We start from the raw sequence: 19380 nt of genomic DNA, 5'->3' as shown, positions 1-19380 counted from the left end.
AGAACTGGGCTTGTGCTGGTGTTTCAATATTCATCTGATTCTACTGGCCAGGAGAAATCCCAACCACATGACACTGTCTACTGACTTTAGATGAAATGTGAACTGTGGACAGAGTGAGGTATTCCTTTACCATCTAATCTCACTGCAGGTCAGTAAAAGGGAAGTCTGCCATGAAGGACTGGCTGGGAATTAGGCAGTTGTAGTTAGCTCTCCCTGACTCCAGATGGCAACGTTGAGTTAGGGTTAGAAAAATGCAGGATGACAGTCTTGAGAAGCAAAGGGACAGGGAGTGGTATCTCAAAGCCAAGTCAACATTAGTGATAAGCACACCTGGGTTCAACAGCATTTGCACATATTTACCTCTGCCAAGGAGGCTATGATTTCACCTGTTAGTTTGTTTGTCTGTCTGTCTGTAAGCAGGATATCACAAAAAACCTCTGAACGGATTTCCATTAAATTTGGTGGCCACATTGGCATTAAGCCAAGGAGCAACTGATTTGATTTTGGTGGGGGTCTGGATGTGGGATTTCTATCATAAGAAAGAATTTTTTTTCCCCTTTAACTCTGAAACTAACAGAGATAGGGACTTGATTCTGAATCATGAGGGTGTTTTTACAGGAAAACAATTTAACTTAAAATTAAGTGATAAGAATGATGTTATTTGGTGTAAGAGCAAGTTCGAGAATTGCTCAGCGTTGGCAGAGGTTTGCATTCTCCGAGTGCCTTCTAGTTCTTAGAAATAGTTTTATCCTAATTAGAGTACCAGATGGGTGGGGTTTGAAAAGGTTTTGAAAAGTCCACAGGTCCACATTATTTAAACTTTGTGATAAACTTCAGCAATTCATTGCATTTGTCCAATCCAAGCTGCTGTGCCCCAGCACTCTGGTACGTGCTGCTGTAATCCTCAGCCTAGTCAAGATAACAGGACAAAGTTTCCAATGGTACACATACACACTTTGAAAGAAAAAAAAACATTCCCTTGCATTAAAATTTGACTCTTCATTTACGCATGCAGTGTTCTCCACCTGGTTGTACAATAGCAATTTTGACCAGTATTCTACAAACAATCCACAGAAATAAACGTTTGGTTTAGCACTGGTGTCCTTAGCCCTCCTACTCATCACACCTCACAGCTCAGATCAAAAAAAAAAAAAAAAGGAAATTGCACAAATTGCGCACATTTTTTGTGAACCGCACTGCTTCAACATCCCACACCACAGGATTATCTGCCAGAAAAATGTATTGAGATGATTGTAACCAAAGTGGTGTTTCCAAGGTTTATATATTAGCCGCCTGGATGGACACCCGGACTGTCTGTGCATTGGCAGTGGGCCGTGTCTGTGTGCTGTAGGAGAGCGATATCATGTCAGCTGCGAGTCTTGGCTTAGACCTGGAGCCGATCAAAGGCAGATGAAAGAGTAGGTGGGCTCAGAGGACACAGACGAACACGGGGATCATCTGAGTCGTCTAACTTCACGTTACCGACCTCTCTCCCTCCCGGTTCTTCCTCTCGTTTCCCTTATCGGTCACAAAGAGAACTAAACCACAACACCATCAATAATCTCCATACCTACACTTGGGCTAACGAGATTTAAAAAAAAAAAAAAAAAAAAAAAAGGAAAGAAAATTGTGGCATACGGGGTGTAAAGTGCACTGAATCAAAGTGATAGAATGCGACAGTAGGAATGTGCATGGATCCCATTTGAGGCTGATCCCTGGTCAGGTCGGTTAGCAATGAACTCTGCTTTTCTCAGTGACATGACGCTATTTTCAAGTGTCAAACATGGGTTCTCTCAACATACGGGGGGTTGGAGGAGGGGGAAAATAATGTGAAAAATCCCACCATAATAATAATAATACTTAATTATTAAATTTTCTACAAAACAACAGAGCAACAGTTCACCCAAAATAACATTTAGGGCCGACAGACCATGAACAGAGAAGTTAGATCACACCAACCAAACACAAAAGATCACATGCTCAGTCACGGGTCTTTTAACTCTTGGTCTACACACACGCACACACGCACACACACGCACGCACACACACGCACACACACGCACACACACGCACGCACGCACGCACACACACTCTCACACACAGTATCTGTGAGTTACATACATAGTACAAAGACGCTGTGTTGGTTAAGACAGCAGACTAGGCTATGGCCTTGGCGGTGATAAGCAGTGAGCTCCACACAGGTACAGTAAATGGGCACCGACTGCAGCACAGTCCTTTAATGTACTGGGAGGCTTCTTCTGTGCTCTTGGTTTCACTGGTACTACTCTAAAAAGGTGCTCCCTTTCTTTCTTTCTTTTTTTAGGCTACGATGCCGACTTGCCTCATCTCTTTTTTGGGATTTGGTCAGTGCCTCCGTAGCCAGGCATCATCATCATCATCATCATCCTCATCCTCGTCGTTGTCGTGTGTATGTAGGGAAACAAACTGTTCCTGCTCTGCATTCACATCCCTCACGATAGAAAAGAGCACAAAGGCAGTTAGTTGTTTTTTTGTTCCTTCACATACTTGTAAGGTGATGGTGGTTAGAAAGGGGGAACGGTGGTGAAGGCATGGGTACGGTGTGACGGGGGGAGGGGGGGGGGGGGGGCAGTAGCAGTGAGCAGCACTAGAGGAGAAGGCAGAGGAGAGACAGCAGTTCAAGGTTTGGTTCAGGTGTCCTCCTCAGTGCTGGGACAGTGGTGGGACGGTGGGACAGTCGGGTCGGGTCGGGTCGGGGGGGGGGGATGTGAGAGAGGCGAGAGAGAGGTCAGAGGTTTAAGCTTTTTCCTCTGCGCAGGAGCTCTCGCTCAGGTGGCCGCTTTGGCACGGTGGTTTCTGTTTCTCCCACTGGCACATGGCGTTGGCGTAGCCCACGATCACTTTGTCCATCCAGGTGAGCGGCTGGGGGAAGAGCACCGCCCCCTCGAAGAAGCCCAGGTGGCCGCCGTGCAGCGTCAGGGCGAAGACCACGTTCTGCTTCTTCTCTACAGGGACACACAGAGGACACACAGCGCGGGTTGTTCAGTTTCTGTGCTGCCCGGGACAGTGCACACTCATCGGTATCTGAGAGCCAACATGGACCACATGTCCAAATATGGGCTGGGCAGGAATTATTTTATGCCTGGTGCAGATACTGAAGGGTGTGTTTGTGTGGACATTACAGATAACAGCATGCCTCAACTTCTGCCAGGTATGTCAGAGGTACGAGCGGTATGTGTTCACTGTGATAGTGGGGGATCGGTCTCACCACTTTCAAATTCAAATGAGCTTCATTGGCATTAAATACTTGAGTATCTCTTGCCAAAGCAAAACAGTGACAATCCATAAAAGTAGCAATAATGACAATAAAAAGAATTGAACAATAGAAAATTTCAATTATTCGAACAAAATAGTTATCATCTGTCTCTTCTGTCTCAAGTTTTCACAGGATATATAAACGGCAGCTGGAGCGGCACGCTCACTTTTTTCTCCAAGGATATACAGGAGTTTTTTTGTCAGGGGGGAGTTTTTCAAAATTACATACATATTGAAATTTGGAGAAACAAGTTGCTCTGACATTTACTATTTACATGCATTTATTATTTGTCATATGAAAAGCCATAATAACATCTATATCTGCTGAACTGTGGAATAACTACAATACTGATCCCAGTGACTATGCTGCTATTCCATGATTTTTTGATGAAACACATACTCTAACTTACTTAAGGCATCAAGTACAGATCAAAACAGTTTATTCTGCCTCATTTGCCATTAGGTGAAATATCCATGAATCCATTCACAGCCATTATACTTCATTCACAGAATAAATCAGCCCTGAAACTCCTTAAAAAGTAGGTCATCTCCACATCGCAGACGAATCATTAATCTGTTTCTGATTGCGATATGAACCTATGCGCACAGCGCTGCAGCTGTGGCTGACCAGACAGAGTGGCATCCTGAAAAGGATTGGCCTGGATCTCTCTATTCTCCTGCTCTTAACTGGGTTAGTGGGAGACCCTGATGCGGGTGGCTAGTGATTAAGATCCCACAGGGCTTTCGGTACTATACACTATTCATGACAGCTGCTGAGCTGACCTGGAATGACTGAGTGCCTGTCCAGACCCTGAGCCACCAGCGCCGGGCGGGAGGGGAATGTTCTGGAGAATGGCTCATATTTAAAAACAACATTCAATCTTTGGTGCAGACTGCATGGGGCGCTTTGGGAATGGTAATATAAATGAGGGATGGTAAATTAGACAAATTTCGCTGCTGATTACTCTAGTAATCAACTAGTAATCAGCAACCGAGAAATTCTAAAAATAGACAAATCTTTTATTGTTTATACCAAAATATGCAACCCCTGTAAAATCCCATGTGTGATGTAATGACTTTATTTATTTATTTATTTTTTTCAAAGAATTTTAGAAATATAAAATATCAGACTTGCCTATTCTTATTTAAGTTGATGAGCCATGTAAATTTTATGTTTTGGTCCAACAACTGTGTGGTTTAAATTTACTTTAATCCGACTACATCTGTTGTCGACTTATACATCAGCCAGCAATTAATCTACTAACTGTTTAAGCATTATGAATAAATTGTAGGACAAAAGATAAACATGTACATTTTTGGCTTTTGAATATACAGTATTTAACAAAGTCCTGTACTAAAATAACTCTCACTCCGACTTAAATAACTTGAGAGACAGCTGTAAGCTCTTCTTGTCAAACATTCACAACTAAGCTAATTAGAGCACTAAAACACATGAGGTCTATTTCCTGGTAGGTGTGTTAGTGTGTCTGAGTCACTGTATCACTTTTAGGGCAGAGGGGACAGACGGGCCGGCTGATCCTCTTTTCAGTCAGTGTTACACAGGCCACCAGCTGAACTGACTCACTGCCACTAGAGACACTTTCAGGCTAGAGTCCAGTCCAGCCCTATCATCCACCCACCCACACACAGACACACACACACACACACACACACACACCATTACTTCATGGATACATGAGGGATTTTCCCTTTTCCAAAATAGTAAAAGTGGCCAGTAAGTTTAAATATAGCAGGCTGAGGAGAAAGAAAGCTCGGTAATCACCATGTAATCTGAGGACAGTCAAGAAGGACCTGGGAACTACAGACAAAACTTGATGTCATCGTTTTCCCAAAATACACTGACTCCTCTTCTGTTTGTGTAATGGAGGAGTGAACTCCCTGGACATTCTGGTCCAGTAGGACATTTTTGAGGTTGGGAACTTGGGAGGGAAGTTAAACTCACCTTTAGACAGAGGCACACTCAGCAAGACTGCGTGTGTGTGTGGATGTGTGTGTTTTACAGTTGCTGCAACACATTCCAAACACACTTGCCTCTGTGCCACACCTCATCCCATACAGGGTACAGGGTGCGGAGCCAAGTCATCAGGAGGTCTTTCTAGATTACAGACATGGTGTTACATCTACAGCAGTCAGTCACAGAGGATAGGCCTGCAGTGAATGGCTGTAATGTTCAAATAGCACGAGTCAATAGAGGAAGGGTTCGTATCGAGAAGCAGCTATGTGTCAGGATCAGGCTGAAAACACTTCCACTATCTGACAAGCTCAAGTAGAGAGCAGTGCTGAGCTGGCGGCTTTTCAGCTGGTTTCACACTAGGACCAATATTTGCCCGTGTCCATCAAGTCTCAGCCGAATGCCTTAAATACTTATAGAGCTGCTCTTTGTGGGGCTACAACGTGTGTTTATAAATGATGTGAAAATATTAAGGTGAAATGGTTAGGTTATGGAAGTATCGCCCGGTTCAAATTTTTTTTATTTCCAACATTTTTTCCAGTGAGAATATCCAAAAAAAGCCACTTAAATAGGCAAAATGGTTGCTTCCAAGACATCATGCGATCTCTGTGTTCACTTAACTGAAATGTGAGCAGGATCAAATGAAAGATGAGAAATTCATAGTTCATGTTATAGAGTATATGGCTATGGAAGGCTCATTAGGTCGACAAAATTGTGGTTTAAGTTTGTTTAGGCGGTAAAATACCAAACGACTAAAATAGCTTGTTGGGCTTTTATTTTTAGAAGCACATGTTTTGACACAGTCTGGTGAGAAACACTGGGGTTTAATACCGCTGCTGTTGTCATGACGATAGATGCTGTTAGTTACCTGCTAACGTGCGAGGGATGGTGAGCAGTGAGTCATGAACCAGAGGATCATCTGCGGAGTTCACTAGCAGCAGTGGCACGTTTACCTAGAAAATAAAGTTGTATTAAAATCCACAAATCAGTTAAATGTGCATACAGACATTAGACAGTCCATTCAGTCATACCAAAATGTAAAAAAGGGATTTGTATATAGAGAACAGTTTATACAGAGGCAGTTCTTACATTGTGGATATAATGTACACAACTCTCCTTCTCGTAGTACTCTTTGAGAGAGCTGTGGCCGTGGAATTTCCTGTTGAAACCCAAAGAAGTCATTAGTCATTAGACAAACGGCTGTGCTTTAGAGACCGGAGAAGAAGCACCAGGAGAGTCTGCCTGCATGCTAGTAATCCCTTCTCAGAGCTACAAACCCGCTTAATAAGAACATCTCAACAGCAACTAAGGGACAGGTATTGTTGATGACTATGGTGAAAATTACAGATGAGGAGATTCAAAAACATCTATCTGCACTCCACCGTGTCCGCAACAGAAAAACACTGATAGTGTAGACAATCTCACCATATATCTGTGTTTGTGACTCCACTACATACCTCATGATGTTGTCGTCTATCTGCATGAGGGAGGTCGCTGTGTACAGCCGACTAAGATCTGCGTCTATTATTTTAGCTGAGCTGCCCGCGAACAGACTGCCCCTGTAACATGCACAAAGTGAAAGAAAACAGAGGTTGGAATTATTTGCATTACTGTAGTTCACTTGAGTATTTCTTTTCTTTACAAACATTACAAAAACTTTAAGCCAACTCTTTTCAATTTTTAAGGAATTGCTTCTATTTTTACTTGACTTAAAATTCTATTTCTCATTTAATTCTACACACATAATTGATAAAACATGTTGAAACCAATGACTTCTCCATGTGCAGTCAATTATTCAACCATTAACTATTAGATCCAACCCATACCAAAAGAATGTGCTCTCCCTCTACAGTCCAGTGCAATCTCAAAATGATCATGATCAAGATGCACTGAAAACATCTTTGCAGTATCAAAGTTAGGCTAAGCCCTAGTAGTTTTTAAGTAGAAGTTCAGGATATAGTTATCTTATGACAAACCTCTTTGCCTGTTATGTTAATGTGAAATGAGAGTACTGTCTTGCAAACACCGGCATATAACCATCTAAAAATAAACAATATGTGGATAGACCTCTATGGTAATGAGAAATTATAGGGGAACGATTTGTGTTGCATATATAGGAGTGGGACTGATACCTGTGTGAGAGGATAATTTTCTTCATGTTGTCAGCCATGAGAAAGTTGTAGAAGCGTCTGCACTGGTCCCACTGTAGGAAGGTTTCCTGGGCCCTGAGAGTAAAGAGACACACACACAAACACACGCACACACACACAGGAAGTCAGCTGTGTGCAGCCTGTTTGCATTCCAAACAACACACTGAATGCCCTGTGTAATCCACAGGACAAAGAGTCACGCTGGTGGGGTCTAGACCTAGTGTCAGGCATTGTAATGCAGCTCACTGATAGAGACAGGTTGAAGCAACACGCAGTAGATTATAGACATTAAGTAGATAACTGACAATTACTGAGGCATTTTTTGCAGCTTTATGATTTAAAGTACGATTATAAACGGACCAAAAACAATCTTAGACTCCACTTGTTACTAGGAAGGAGTGTCAGCCGCAGATCTTAAGAAAGACTGACAAAAGAGCTGGCTTAGGTTTTGACGCACATATGAAAGGAGAATTGATTGAGGGAAAAAGAAATGTAATCCCATTTCACAAAAAGGCCAGTCTCCACACCACACCCCACTCACACTGCTTACATCCAAACTTCAACAGACCATGCCTGTCGGCTCTGGACAGACCGAGCGCGGGCGCTGCCAAGAAGAAACGCTGGCTGCCTCTCAAACTCAGAAGGTGTGGCTCAGTCCAACATACACACAGGATACACAGTCCTCTCTAATGCCCACCACAGCTAGTTGTTCCATGTCCCAGTACATTGGTTTGACCGTAACCGTGCCTTCTATAGCTCTATGTATACAAAGTGGACAGTGTGACATGTTTCTGGACAGGCAGTTGTCAACACTATCAATGCAGGCTCCACTTTTATCCCCCTCTAATCAAATGGAAGGGATTAAGGCAAGGGCAGAATATGAAATACAGAGCCAGAACCAAATAAAAAAAAAACATCCAGCCTGGAAAGTAAGAGCAAAATGTGGACAAATGACTTCTCATGTTGAGAGGCAGGAAGTGGGCAAACCAGTGCAGACCAGTAGCCAACAGTGTGAGGCTGCCACCTGTCTTTACACTGACCTTTTTTTCTTGGAGTTTGTAATAAAAAAGGCGATGCTTCAATATTCCAACTTTAGCAAAAGAATGCTGCACTTCAACTGAGTTAAAAACAGTAAAGAATATAGCTGAAGCCTTATAGCTGAAGTGCTGCAAGCTAAAAGAGGTTCTTGGTGGGAACAGGCCCCAACATGTGATTATATTATATATCTAAGTAGTTGAGCAGTAAGTTGAGCTTTATTTCAGTAGTGGAATGTGTGTATTGGAAGTGCCAGAGTCCCACAGCGGCCTTTATAGTACAGTGCGGTGTGTTTGAGAGGGCAGAGGATGACAATCCACCTGAGAGCGCTGTAGCCCTGGCAGACGCTGACGCAGCACAGCACTCTCTCCTGGTTGGTCCTGTTCTCTCCCAGGAACTTGCACACGATGTTGCCACCCAGACTGAAGCCCACCACGATCAGCTGGGTCTGGGGAAACGCCCTCTTAATGTATCCGACCATGGAGGCAAACTCCCATGTGCAGCCTGCGAGGAAAGCGGTTCACAGACACCGATCAATACGTAACACCTCTATAGGAGGGAGTGCTTTCTCCTACTCAGCGGTTACTGCCAAAGGTGCCTTTAGCTCAGGATATCAGATTTGCTCACATGTGTCTCAATCAGACCATCTTTTAAGCCACTTTGTGCAAGTCTGAGCTAGTTCCTTCTAGTTTCTCTAGTTCCTTCTAGTTCCTCCTAGTTCCTTCTAGTTCCTTGTTACCTTGACTAGATGATATACTGAGATGTGTCTAAATGAAGGCTAGTCCCTACAATAATATTAAATTACTTAGGGCTAAACCAGATCTGATAAAAATGTAGTTGGGTAACCAAATGATATCATTTTTTCAAAATGAATTTGAACCAATGTTCCTGCTATCTGATGGAGATTTAAGCTATGCTCATTGCTATGAGAATTACTTTTGGCCAGAGCTTGTTAAGCTTCAACAGCACTAAACAAATGAACAAAAAATTATGATGCAGCATTACTCATCAAAAAATCCTTTTTTCATTACAAAACAGTGTTATTATTCCTAGATAGCCACTGACTCTTCCTGACTACAAGTTTGTCTCAGGTCAAACACAGGGAAGTTCAAGTCTCTCTAGGAAGTAAAACTCAAGTCTTATTCAGCTTCTTGAGTCTCTGACTTTGGTCTCACCATAAGTGAACATGCGTGGGGAGGTAAGCTCGATATTGGGAAGAGCTCCCAGGTGGTTCAGCACAGCGCAGCGGTAACCCTCCTTCTGCGAGTAATCCACAAAGGTTCGGATGTAATGCTTCTCGCTATGGTTACCAATACCAGGGCATATCACCATGGTGATGTCATCTGTTGAAACAGACAGATGGATCGGAGAGATATATGCAAATGAGAAATATGTAAACGCAGACAAGATGAAGAGAGTGACACACTCCTAATTGCCGGATCCCGATTTAATAGGCAAAAAAGCCTGCGTGAGGCAGGAAGTACTGCCAACCAAAATAAAGGATTATGTGCTTTGTCTGTCAAATATTTACTTAGCAAAACAGGATGGAAATAGTAACACCACTTTTTTGGGAAACAAATGATGTCATGTGAGTCCTAAGCAAGTCCTAAGAGATCAGCATTGAGGTGACTAAGTTCATAGTTCACAGGTGACATGAAAAAACAAACAAAGCTAAACAGGTATGGACATGATCATTTTGGTCATCAGTTTGTTTTCCTCTGTAAGAGACCAGTATGTGCTTTCCAGCTTGGCACAGCACCAAAAAAAAAAAGCCAACCAGGCATCGTCTAACAGGTATTTTTCAACACCACAGTAAGAAATCCAGTAAGGAAAAAGTAGATCTCAATCAAGTGCATCACCTCCAGTTCGATGGTCTGCCAGCGGCTCAAAGAGGTCAAAGGTGGCAGTGGCCCCGTCCTGCATGGGTAAGTACTTCCTGATTCCACAGGGATGAGGTGAACTGACCCGACCGAGTTTCCCATACAGGGCCGTCTGGAGGTGACCGCTCTTACCCCACAGCAGGGGGGGAATGTACCTGCAAGACAGAAAACAAAAATATATAATATGAAATATGAGCTTATTCTACTGTTGCATGCATTGTACGTCACACTGGATAGGAGCATGAGGCTAATGCCCAAAAGTAATATTACATTCATGCAAAGTAACACCAACGTTCTGTGCGGTTACATTTGCATGACTGTTTTATGACACAAATGTGAACATTCTGCTGCATAGTTTGCATTTCCAGTCACATTCCTGTCAGAGCTTTTGACACATTGCTCTGTTCACCCAACAGACAGTAGCTATGTAATGTCAGTACTTTAAAATGCTATGTTATTTTGACTTTTTCAGTGGCTGACAAGCTAAAAAGATTCCAACATTTTAGGAATGATAATGTTTGCCTGTGCACTGCATCCCAGTGACACCCACTGCCTCTGTAGGAGTTAACTATTTGGATTACGTAATATTCCTTGTTTGCAATGTTGTGTCTTCTGTTGTACATTACCATGAATCACCATCTCCCTTCTATGTTGAGAACAAGAAGCCTGTGAACAAATTCACAGGAAAGCTCTGGGAGGTTCTAGCTACTGCATTTAATGTAGCTATACTATCAGGTTGGTTGAGTGATTGCAATGTTATGATCAGGGTTGACAACACGAGATATGGAGACAGACGCCATTGTTGCCCTTTTTGTAAGCCTTCAGGATTATAAACAAAGCGTGAACACAATGTTTGCGAATGACACATTAGCAAATATTTGAGCATCTTTGTTTCAGTCTCCTCGATTACGTAATGTTATCTCCAAGAATCCCTCCTCTTGGACTCGCCCGCACTAAAGTGAACAGTGGGCCAGCTTGGAGCCCGTGTGCCGAGATAACCAAGATCAGTGTGACTGTGAACTGAAGGGCGGACACAACGTGCATGCATGGATACATATACATGCACAAAGATGCACACGCAGTAAATATCTCCAGAGAGCAAAGTGTACAGTTACATCAACAGTTACACAACCCCTTCATCCTCCTGTTCCATCTTCCCTAACTGCCACTGGAACAATCGCGGCACCTGGCCGATGCACTCCTTACGTAAGGGTTTCTCTGCAATCTGTCAATCAAAATCACTAATATTTCAGGCAGCTTCCATTTGGTGATAGCGTAATCAACTCTAGCATTCACTGCAAGGGTAGGAGAGGCTCAGCCACGCCTTTCCAGAAGGGTCTCAGTGTTTCTGTGTAGGCTTAATCTGTGAGTGGGGGATGAAGATGACCTCACTGTTGTCATGTGGACAAGAGGATAAGCACCTACCAGGATAATAATCGAGTTCATCAATTGGAGAAACAGACCAGTTAAGACATGAAATGCTGTTTGCCCTGTTGATTTAATTTTTGTTGATCTAAATTAAGCTTGTTTTTAACCTTTAGATTATTAGAACAGGTCTTAATTTTGTGTAACTGAATTACAGTGAAAACTAAGTTCAAAATCCCTTAAGGGTGGTGAACATCACCTTCATACAGCTATAATGAGATACTGTTTGGACAAACAGGTCTCACACTGAACAGGTTTCTGTGTGTGTGCTGTTATCCTTGGCAATTATCAGAAAACAGAAAAAGGAAACGGAGGCCAGTGTGGTTTGGATGATCAAGTACAAAGATACAAACACTCAGTGGTCTGAAGTACAGATCAAAGGCCTTATGTAAGGTTGCAGGCCTTTTCTCCTGAAAAACCCCCAAACTATTGTCACAATCCGCTAACTGCTCCTGCCCTGACCCATGTTTATCTTCATGTTTTTATTGGGGTGATGTTTCCTGAACACATCACCAGCGATAAAGATTAAAAAGATAAAAGACTAAATGGATTGGATTCCAATATGCTCAAGAATTTGAGATCGGGGGCATCTTAGTGGCTCAGTTAAGGTTCATACAATTCAGTGTTTCCTCTGTATTTCATTTAGCAGTGGTGCGTCACCACAGCAAGGAAATCGCCACCACTGCTAGAGAAAATATTAAATTAAAATGATCTTCTTCACTATCATCAAAATAACTGTTGGACTACACTTATTTTTAGTTTAAGATGATAGTAAGACTAAATAACAATGCTAATATTTATAAGTAATTATTTTATAATGATTTAAAATGTTTTGTCTGTCAAATTACAGACAAAACATTGCAATGTAAACACAACTCCTTGGTTCGAATCTGGCCCGGTACCTTTATGGCATGTCATCCCTCTCTCTCTCCCAGTCTGTCCTGTCTCCCTCTACTTTCAAACTATCTATTAAAAGGCAAAAATGCCCCAAAAAATAATCTGAAGGGGGAAAAAAATAAATGAACTTGAGATCAACAAGCTACCACTAAGTATTGGGCCAGTTCAAGAAAAAAATCTTTGTTCCGCAATTCTTATCAGGTACTGTATACCAGCCAGTCAGAGAATTTGAACCCTTGTTATTGTTCCGCTTTATTTGAGAAACTGCACGTTCCCAAACACTGTCCAACAAGAATGCAGTTGCTTGATACGGCTGACCCCCCCCCTCCTGTGCTTCCCGCTCTGTGATTGATCTCTTAGCGGTCATAGGAGCGACGGGCCTGGAAACTCTTGTTATGCAACACCACAGGGTGTCATTATGTGTTACAAAACTTGACTTCTCGACAACACACAGTGACATAGACCATTAGATACACGCCAACAATATCAGTGGGTGCAATGGCTTCAGTGAATACAATCAAATAACAGGCTAGGACTTAAAAAATAAAATGTAAAATATGGCCGTACAGCAGGACATAATTACAAGCCAGATATGAATATAGTCATCAACCTAGGCTTACGATTCACTGACTGACACTCACATTGTAGTTGAAAGGCAAAGGACTCAGTGACAATGGCTTACATAAGCAGACACTCGTGACGAAGGCTTGAAGAGAGTCTCCCCCCCCTACTGGGCTAAAGGTTCCTCAGGCAGACCAGAGGATATCGACCGTGACACTCAACCAGGGAAGGTTTGCTTTTTTACACTCTTTAAAAAAGGGCTGTCGCAGTAGTTTTACCATTTTCCCAAAACACACAGAATCTCAGTACATTTCTGCTCTCCTTGTTTTCTAGGGGAAGATTTGCCTCCCACTACCTTATGCAAACAACCACTGGTTTGCATCAGTTATTATTAGCTCATATGGAAGATTCAAATTACACTAGACATCAGCGGTGCCCTGAAGGGAGTGACTAGGAACTTTGTAAATGGCTCTGCAAACGAACAAGTCTGTATTCATAATGCAAGTATGACAAATGCAGGCCACCTTTGGGATAACCCCCAAAATACAACCTAGTGTTTAATTCATACTAGGGCTGACAAGAAAGCCAGCCATGTCTGGTGTAGACATGTGGTACAGTCAGGAATACTGACGACGGATGGGAGCATCGCCAGACAAACTGCAAGCCCAGATGGACAGGCAGCAGCGCTACACTGGTATTTCCATGGTAACCCCTCGAGTGACAGACACAAGGATGAGTATCCCCCCCCTACGCGACTCACTCTTTGGTCAGCTGAGGACAGGACTTCAGCAGGAAGCGGTTGAGGGCCGTGTCCTGGTAGGCCAGGTCCGGGGGCGCGGTGGGGCTCTTGAGGTTCAGGCAGCGGACGATGATGTAGAGCACCGTGGCGACCGCTGCCAGCTTCATGCCGTCAAACATGGCCGGCAGCTCTGGAGCGATGGTGTGCACGTCGGACTCGTGGGCATTCATGATTGTTCTGAAAAAAGGAAAACAGAGAGTGGAGATTTTTAGCACAGGTTTTTTCAGAGATTTCCCTTCTGACAGTCAAGTGACGTGAAATCAGACATTTTTGAGAACCAAAGTATCAAATTTACAGATCATATTTACAAATCTCATCTAAAGATAATCAGTTAGGGCTGGCCGGTAATTCAATATTATTGTTTATGACATCACACCTAACATTACCATTTGGTTAAATGGGATGAACATTAATTTAATTAACATGTGATTTTACATATGTGAGCCATATCATGATATAGATATATTGATATAGAAACAAATCCTTATGATTACCATGATATTGATTTCAACCATATCATCCACTCCTACAATCAGTTTAGAACTTACACACAAACAAAAAGCACAAACCCTTAATTTGCATTTTGGGTGACTGTCTCCATGTAGAGGATAGCCATTTTTTGAGTTTTTTTCAGAGATCATATTTCCTATTTCTCTTCATATTTATCTTTCATATATTATACTTCATATGTATTCTTCTTATCTCCTTTGGCTTGTTAAAGCCGTGTACCGCTGATCTGAAGTGGTGATGATGGGTGGGGTGTGTGTGTGTGTGTGTGTGTGTGTGTGTGTGTGTGTGTGTGTGTGTGTGTGTGTGTGTATGTGTGTGTGTGTGTGTGTGTTTGGGGCGAGTCGAGGTACAGGAACATTGTGGTCCAGTTCATTCTAAGGGTCACGTTTCTTGTTCTATATGTCTAGAAGAGTATCTAAAAAAAATATCCAGTGGATAGTGGATAGTGATAATAATCATAAATTAAAATTCCTACATCTGGATTCGGCGGAGCCTTTGCAAAAATATGGGTATTGAAATCCATTTATGGAAAGTGGGGAAAAAAACCTTTAATGTTACAGCAAAATGAGATACAACTTAAAGTAAAACAGAAGGAAAATGTGCAACCAAGCAAAAATTCACAGTTAAGGTTGCATTTTCACAACAATAGATATTTTACTTACTTTCATTATTTAGATACTGCTAAATACAGACCAGACATGACTTGTAGAAAATGATTTTCTACTGTGACCCATGATTATGTTCGATAGCGCCCAGGAATAGTGTGAGTGAAGTGTCTGACGCCTGACTGACCTGAATTTTGTTCTTGGTGCCCACGGCGCTGTGGATACAGAGCTGTGGGAAAATAGAGGGGAGTGAGAGGATATCAGTTAGATAAAGCAAACTCAATTAATTAATACACTTAGGCCTATCTCAATTAAGTTATAGCTTAAGTATGCCTTGCCAGTAGAAAGCCTAACTATATCTGGCGGAGGAGCAGATATTGCTTGGCTTAAGGACACACAGTGATTCTGTATTGAATAATGCCACTTCTAACACAATGCGATGAAAATCTTGATGTGTTTAGTGAGTTTTTTTCCAAAAAGGAAAGCAAAGGCATCTAAACTGTGAGATAACAGAACAAAGAGGAACTGTAAAGAGTACAGAGAGACCAAAGTACCTCATGTTGCCATTGAAAGAGGAAGTTGAGGTACAGTTTTTCACAAATAAAAGGTAGATGCATCTGTTTCAGTTGTTGTTATGACCAAGCACAAAATAGCAATCTATGTAAATAACTGTTGATACCACTGATACACACACCAATACAGAAGGGGACATTGTCCAATAATAGAAATACACAGCTGAAAAAAACCAACATAATTTTACTTACAATGTATTTTTAAGTTAGTCTCCAATTAATGACTTCAAAAGTCTGAGAATGTGAAGAGGTGAAGTCACAGTGATTTGGTCCAACCTGGAGAGCAGAAAAACAAAAAACAAAAGAAAATGCTTTGACACTTTACAATATGAATTCATTAATTATTTTCCCAAACATTGTCCTTACAGTGAGTATTCCAAGCCTTGTCTTCACACCAGTGCCCTCAAACTGCTTATTCAGTGTCTTCTTATTCCAGTATCTTGTCATAAACCTAGTTAACCATATCCACTAGCTTTATATCCACCAGTATGATGTTATTAAAATGCTTTAAATCGTATTTACACACACACAGAGTTCAGTGTCCTCGCAAACCAGTCATCAAACTGCCTGATAAGCACCAGTTGTATTAGTGCCAGTTGACCCACAAGCTGGTCAAGCAAATAATTTAGATCACAACTGTTCTCCTGACTGTACTGGTGCTTCTAATCTACACCAAAACCACCCAAGAGATGTCAGCTATAGCAGAGATAGCAGCTCAGTTTATCTGACCACATGTTCAGCGGTCCACTGCCTAACAAAACACTGACAAACGGAACACGGCTGTCCTAATAACGGCAAACTGTATACCGTGTTATTCTACAAATCCAGTTTATAATAGCTCTGCTGATACCTACAGTGTAGAGACAGATACCGCCCCCTGTCCAACAATCATAATACAAGACTCATCTACTGTAGTCAAATATTTATGTATGTGACAGTTGGGTCTAATGCCAAGAGAAAATGATTTCATCATGACGCTACTTAAACCCAGACCGTCAGTTATTAAATTGCTGCGATCCAATTTAGCATCCAGAAGGCAGCTACTGTTAGCTCTTTCTTCTTTGTCACGACTCACGAGCCTGTTAGTCAGCCAGAAGGGCATATATTTGTTAGCTAAGTGAGCCAGAAACCAAGCCTAGGAAGTGATAGCCAGTTTCCTAAAGGCATATCAGTGGACTACGGGCGTTAATCTTTGCATCTGTCATGTTTGCCTCTCGCAGAAGGCCAACCGTCCCCGCGCATCTTCCTTCTACTAGTCTAGCAAATGAAAACAATGTTGCTTTTTTGGACGAGTTTGCTAACCAACTTATTATTTTTGCGCAGTGACGCTGATACAACACACATACAAGAAGCTGTACCGCTATCTGAGCCGCGGTCCGTCCCGTTTTCTTCCTCACTTTAGTTTTGTGTAGGAGACAGAGATCGACATCGGAGAATCGGGGCTACAACTGGCCACATTCTGCTGTTAACTAGCAAGCTAATGAGGCAGCATCATCAAGCGCGGTCCAGTTGATCAGGGGGAACCGATACCAATGTATAGAAATATAGCAGCATCCTTACCTCGGCTGATAAAAGATATCAGGCCTCTTCTTGCTAAAAGTGACCTGGCATTATTTGTGTTCGTGCCATTCCATGTGTATTGTTCTGTGTCTCTAAACCATTGCTGATGTGTAGGGCGTCCTCAGATTTATGGACCCGAAGCTAGCTAGCTGGAGCAGCTGACATCTCGGATTCCACTTCCTATAGGAATCTATCATTTGCATAGCGGCACTCTCATTGGTTGAAAGCGTCTGTGACGGAGGGTTCGGTTTCCCATCAATTTACACGCCCCTTCTCGGCTCATCTCAACAGTGATTGGCCATCACTGGGGAACTATTGCAATATCTTAAAGTCTACAACAATAATACAGCAAGTCATATACATTTTCGCCAATATACGCAACATAACCAACAACCATTTAATTTATTGCAGTAGATATTTATAGTATTCCCTCTACATCGTTAAATAGATAGGTAGAACTTAGAACCAACGAGAACATTCCTGAACGTGCAGGAACGTGAGCTCAATGTAAAGTCGTTAACGTTACATAACCTAGTTTCAATCAATCTATAGATAGGTTCCCACAGCACAGGGATATGACAGCTGCTTATTTTTTCTTTTTTACCTCATCCTTTTTAGGAGTGATTGATTAGTTTATTAGAAACTATTGACACAGGATTGTATTTAAATTAGTTTACACTTGTTCCACTGCAGGACAGACACAACACTAGAGGGCAGGGGCAGCCCAAAGTTCACATAGGGCTAGAGCTTGTTATCTTCCCATGAAATAAAAGGATAAAAGGTATGTGATACTGTGTATTTACATCTTTGACACTTGCTAAAGGGTGAGAAACTATTCCGTGTTAGCCTTGGGAAGCAGCACCACCCATTATTGACATTAACATTTTGGGTAGGCCTATTTAGCTGACACTGTTATCCAGAGTGAATTACAATGCCTGTAACAGTAGAATCATCTTAAATTATGGCCTTGGTGCACTTACAATATCCCTGTGCCAGCAGAACAATCATGTAAAACTGATTTGAAAAATGAAATGCCTACAGCTTATACAGCCCGACCTCCCTGGACAGAAAGAGCTCAGGGAGAGCAGCTTTTTAAAAATATTACATTTCTCTAATTATTTTTAATCCATTATATGTATTCTTATATAACTTATAAATGTGATTCAAAATTTGAGCTATTTGCAATTTTAAACCATATGTTTATAGGCTAAATATGTATGTATATACTGTATATGCCTGAGTAATATTCGATCCCATCTGAGACGACTTTTGTTGTCAGATATATGGCTTGAGAATAAAATGTCTGTCTGTGTAGATGGTGAGGCGACAATGTAGACAGTGACACCTCTGACCATAAATATCATCCACATCCTCTGATGAAGCAGGCACACTTTGCACCAATCGATAAACAACATGCAGCATCTGTCTCCACTTCATCAAAACTGGACCAGTGGTGCAGCAGTTATGGCCCATCAAAATTTGGAAGATTGACATTTAATTATCAGTATATTATAACAGTGCCAAAATACATCATCCCTCCAAATTTCAACAAAATCGGACATTCCCCCCTCCACCCACCCACCCACCCACCCGAGTTAATGCATTCCTCATCTATTCCTAGGGACCCTGTGTAACCCTCTCTAGGGCCCCTGGTGGTCCCCGGACCCCACTTTGGCAACCACTGCTGTAGCCTATATCTGACATATGAAGGTTTTACTGCCTTGAATCTGAGGTGTTTGTAAGCCTATTTTAGTTCGGGTCTTTCCATGAAGCAGTGTGTGTGCGCAGTATCTGCTAATCCGTGGAGCTAATTTAGAACCCGCCCACTCTGTCAATCTGGGGGTTAATGCTGCCTTCAAGTGCTCCTGGTAAACTCAAACTTTCGATTTTGTACATGCGATTTATCATGCATTCAATCGCTTTTGGTTGGAAATAACAGCAAAATGGACTGTTGGATGGAATGTAATATTGTTTTATTTTAGAGATCTAGTGGCAGAGAGCTACTTTATGTTGCAGCAGTAGAATTAACTGCACCAGGCATGTAATTGACGTTTTAATTATTTATTAGCCAAAGGTTGTGTATATTTGTTGCACTGGACTTGTTAGGGTCCCAGTAATGA

At 42.0% G+C, this 19380-nt stretch overlaps 1 protein-coding gene across 1 annotated transcript; it reads right to left on the bottom strand.

Moving 5' to 3' along the window:
• Window positions 1-2759: 2759 nt before the first annotated feature.
• LOC139645201 (monoacylglycerol lipase ABHD2) lies at window positions 2760-17390 on the bottom strand. Its single transcript, XM_071520851.1, has 12 exons — window positions 17261-17390; window positions 15893-15976; window positions 15316-15357; window positions 13975-14190; window positions 10311-10486; window positions 9627-9794; window positions 8772-8955; window positions 7399-7491; window positions 6724-6825; window positions 6356-6425; window positions 6135-6219; window positions 2760-2984 (listed from the first exon to the last, which is right to left on the bottom strand). The coding sequence occupies exons 4-12, from the start codon at window positions 14181-14183 to the stop codon at window positions 2776-2778; spliced, it is 1296 nt and encodes a 431-aa protein (XP_071376952.1). The 5' UTR covers window positions 14184-14190; window positions 15316-15357; window positions 15893-15976; window positions 17261-17390; the 3' UTR covers window positions 2760-2775.
• Between the last annotated feature and the right edge of the window lie 1990 nt (window positions 17391-19380).

The sequence above is a fragment of the Centroberyx affinis genome, unplaced genomic scaffold, assembly GCF_046629955.1.
Source record: "Centroberyx affinis isolate AG114_WGS23_722 - 3 ecotype Tasmania unplaced genomic scaffold, CSIRO-AGI_Caff_v1 ptg000829l_1, whole genome shotgun sequence".
NCBI classification, from domain to species: Eukaryota; Metazoa; Chordata; class Actinopteri; order Beryciformes; family Berycidae; genus Centroberyx; species Centroberyx affinis.
The sequence above is the reverse complement of the archived record's forward strand: the minus strand, read 5'-3'. Positions and strand labels throughout refer to the sequence as shown.

Bases quoted from the DNA above. Each gene is read 5' to 3' on its own strand.
- LOC139645201 (XM_071520851.1), bottom strand. From the start codon at position 14,183: ATGAATGCCCACGAGTCCGACGTGCACACCATCGCTCCAGAGCTGCCG. The intron at 10,487-13,974 runs GTGAGTCGCGTA...TCTGTCTTGCAG, and splicing joins TGTCCTCAGCTGACCAAAGA to GTACATTCCCCCCCTGCTGT. The intron at 6,220-6,355 runs GTAAGAACTGCC...TTTATTTTCTAG, and splicing joins GTGTACATTATATCCACAAT to GTAAACGTGCCACTGCTGCT.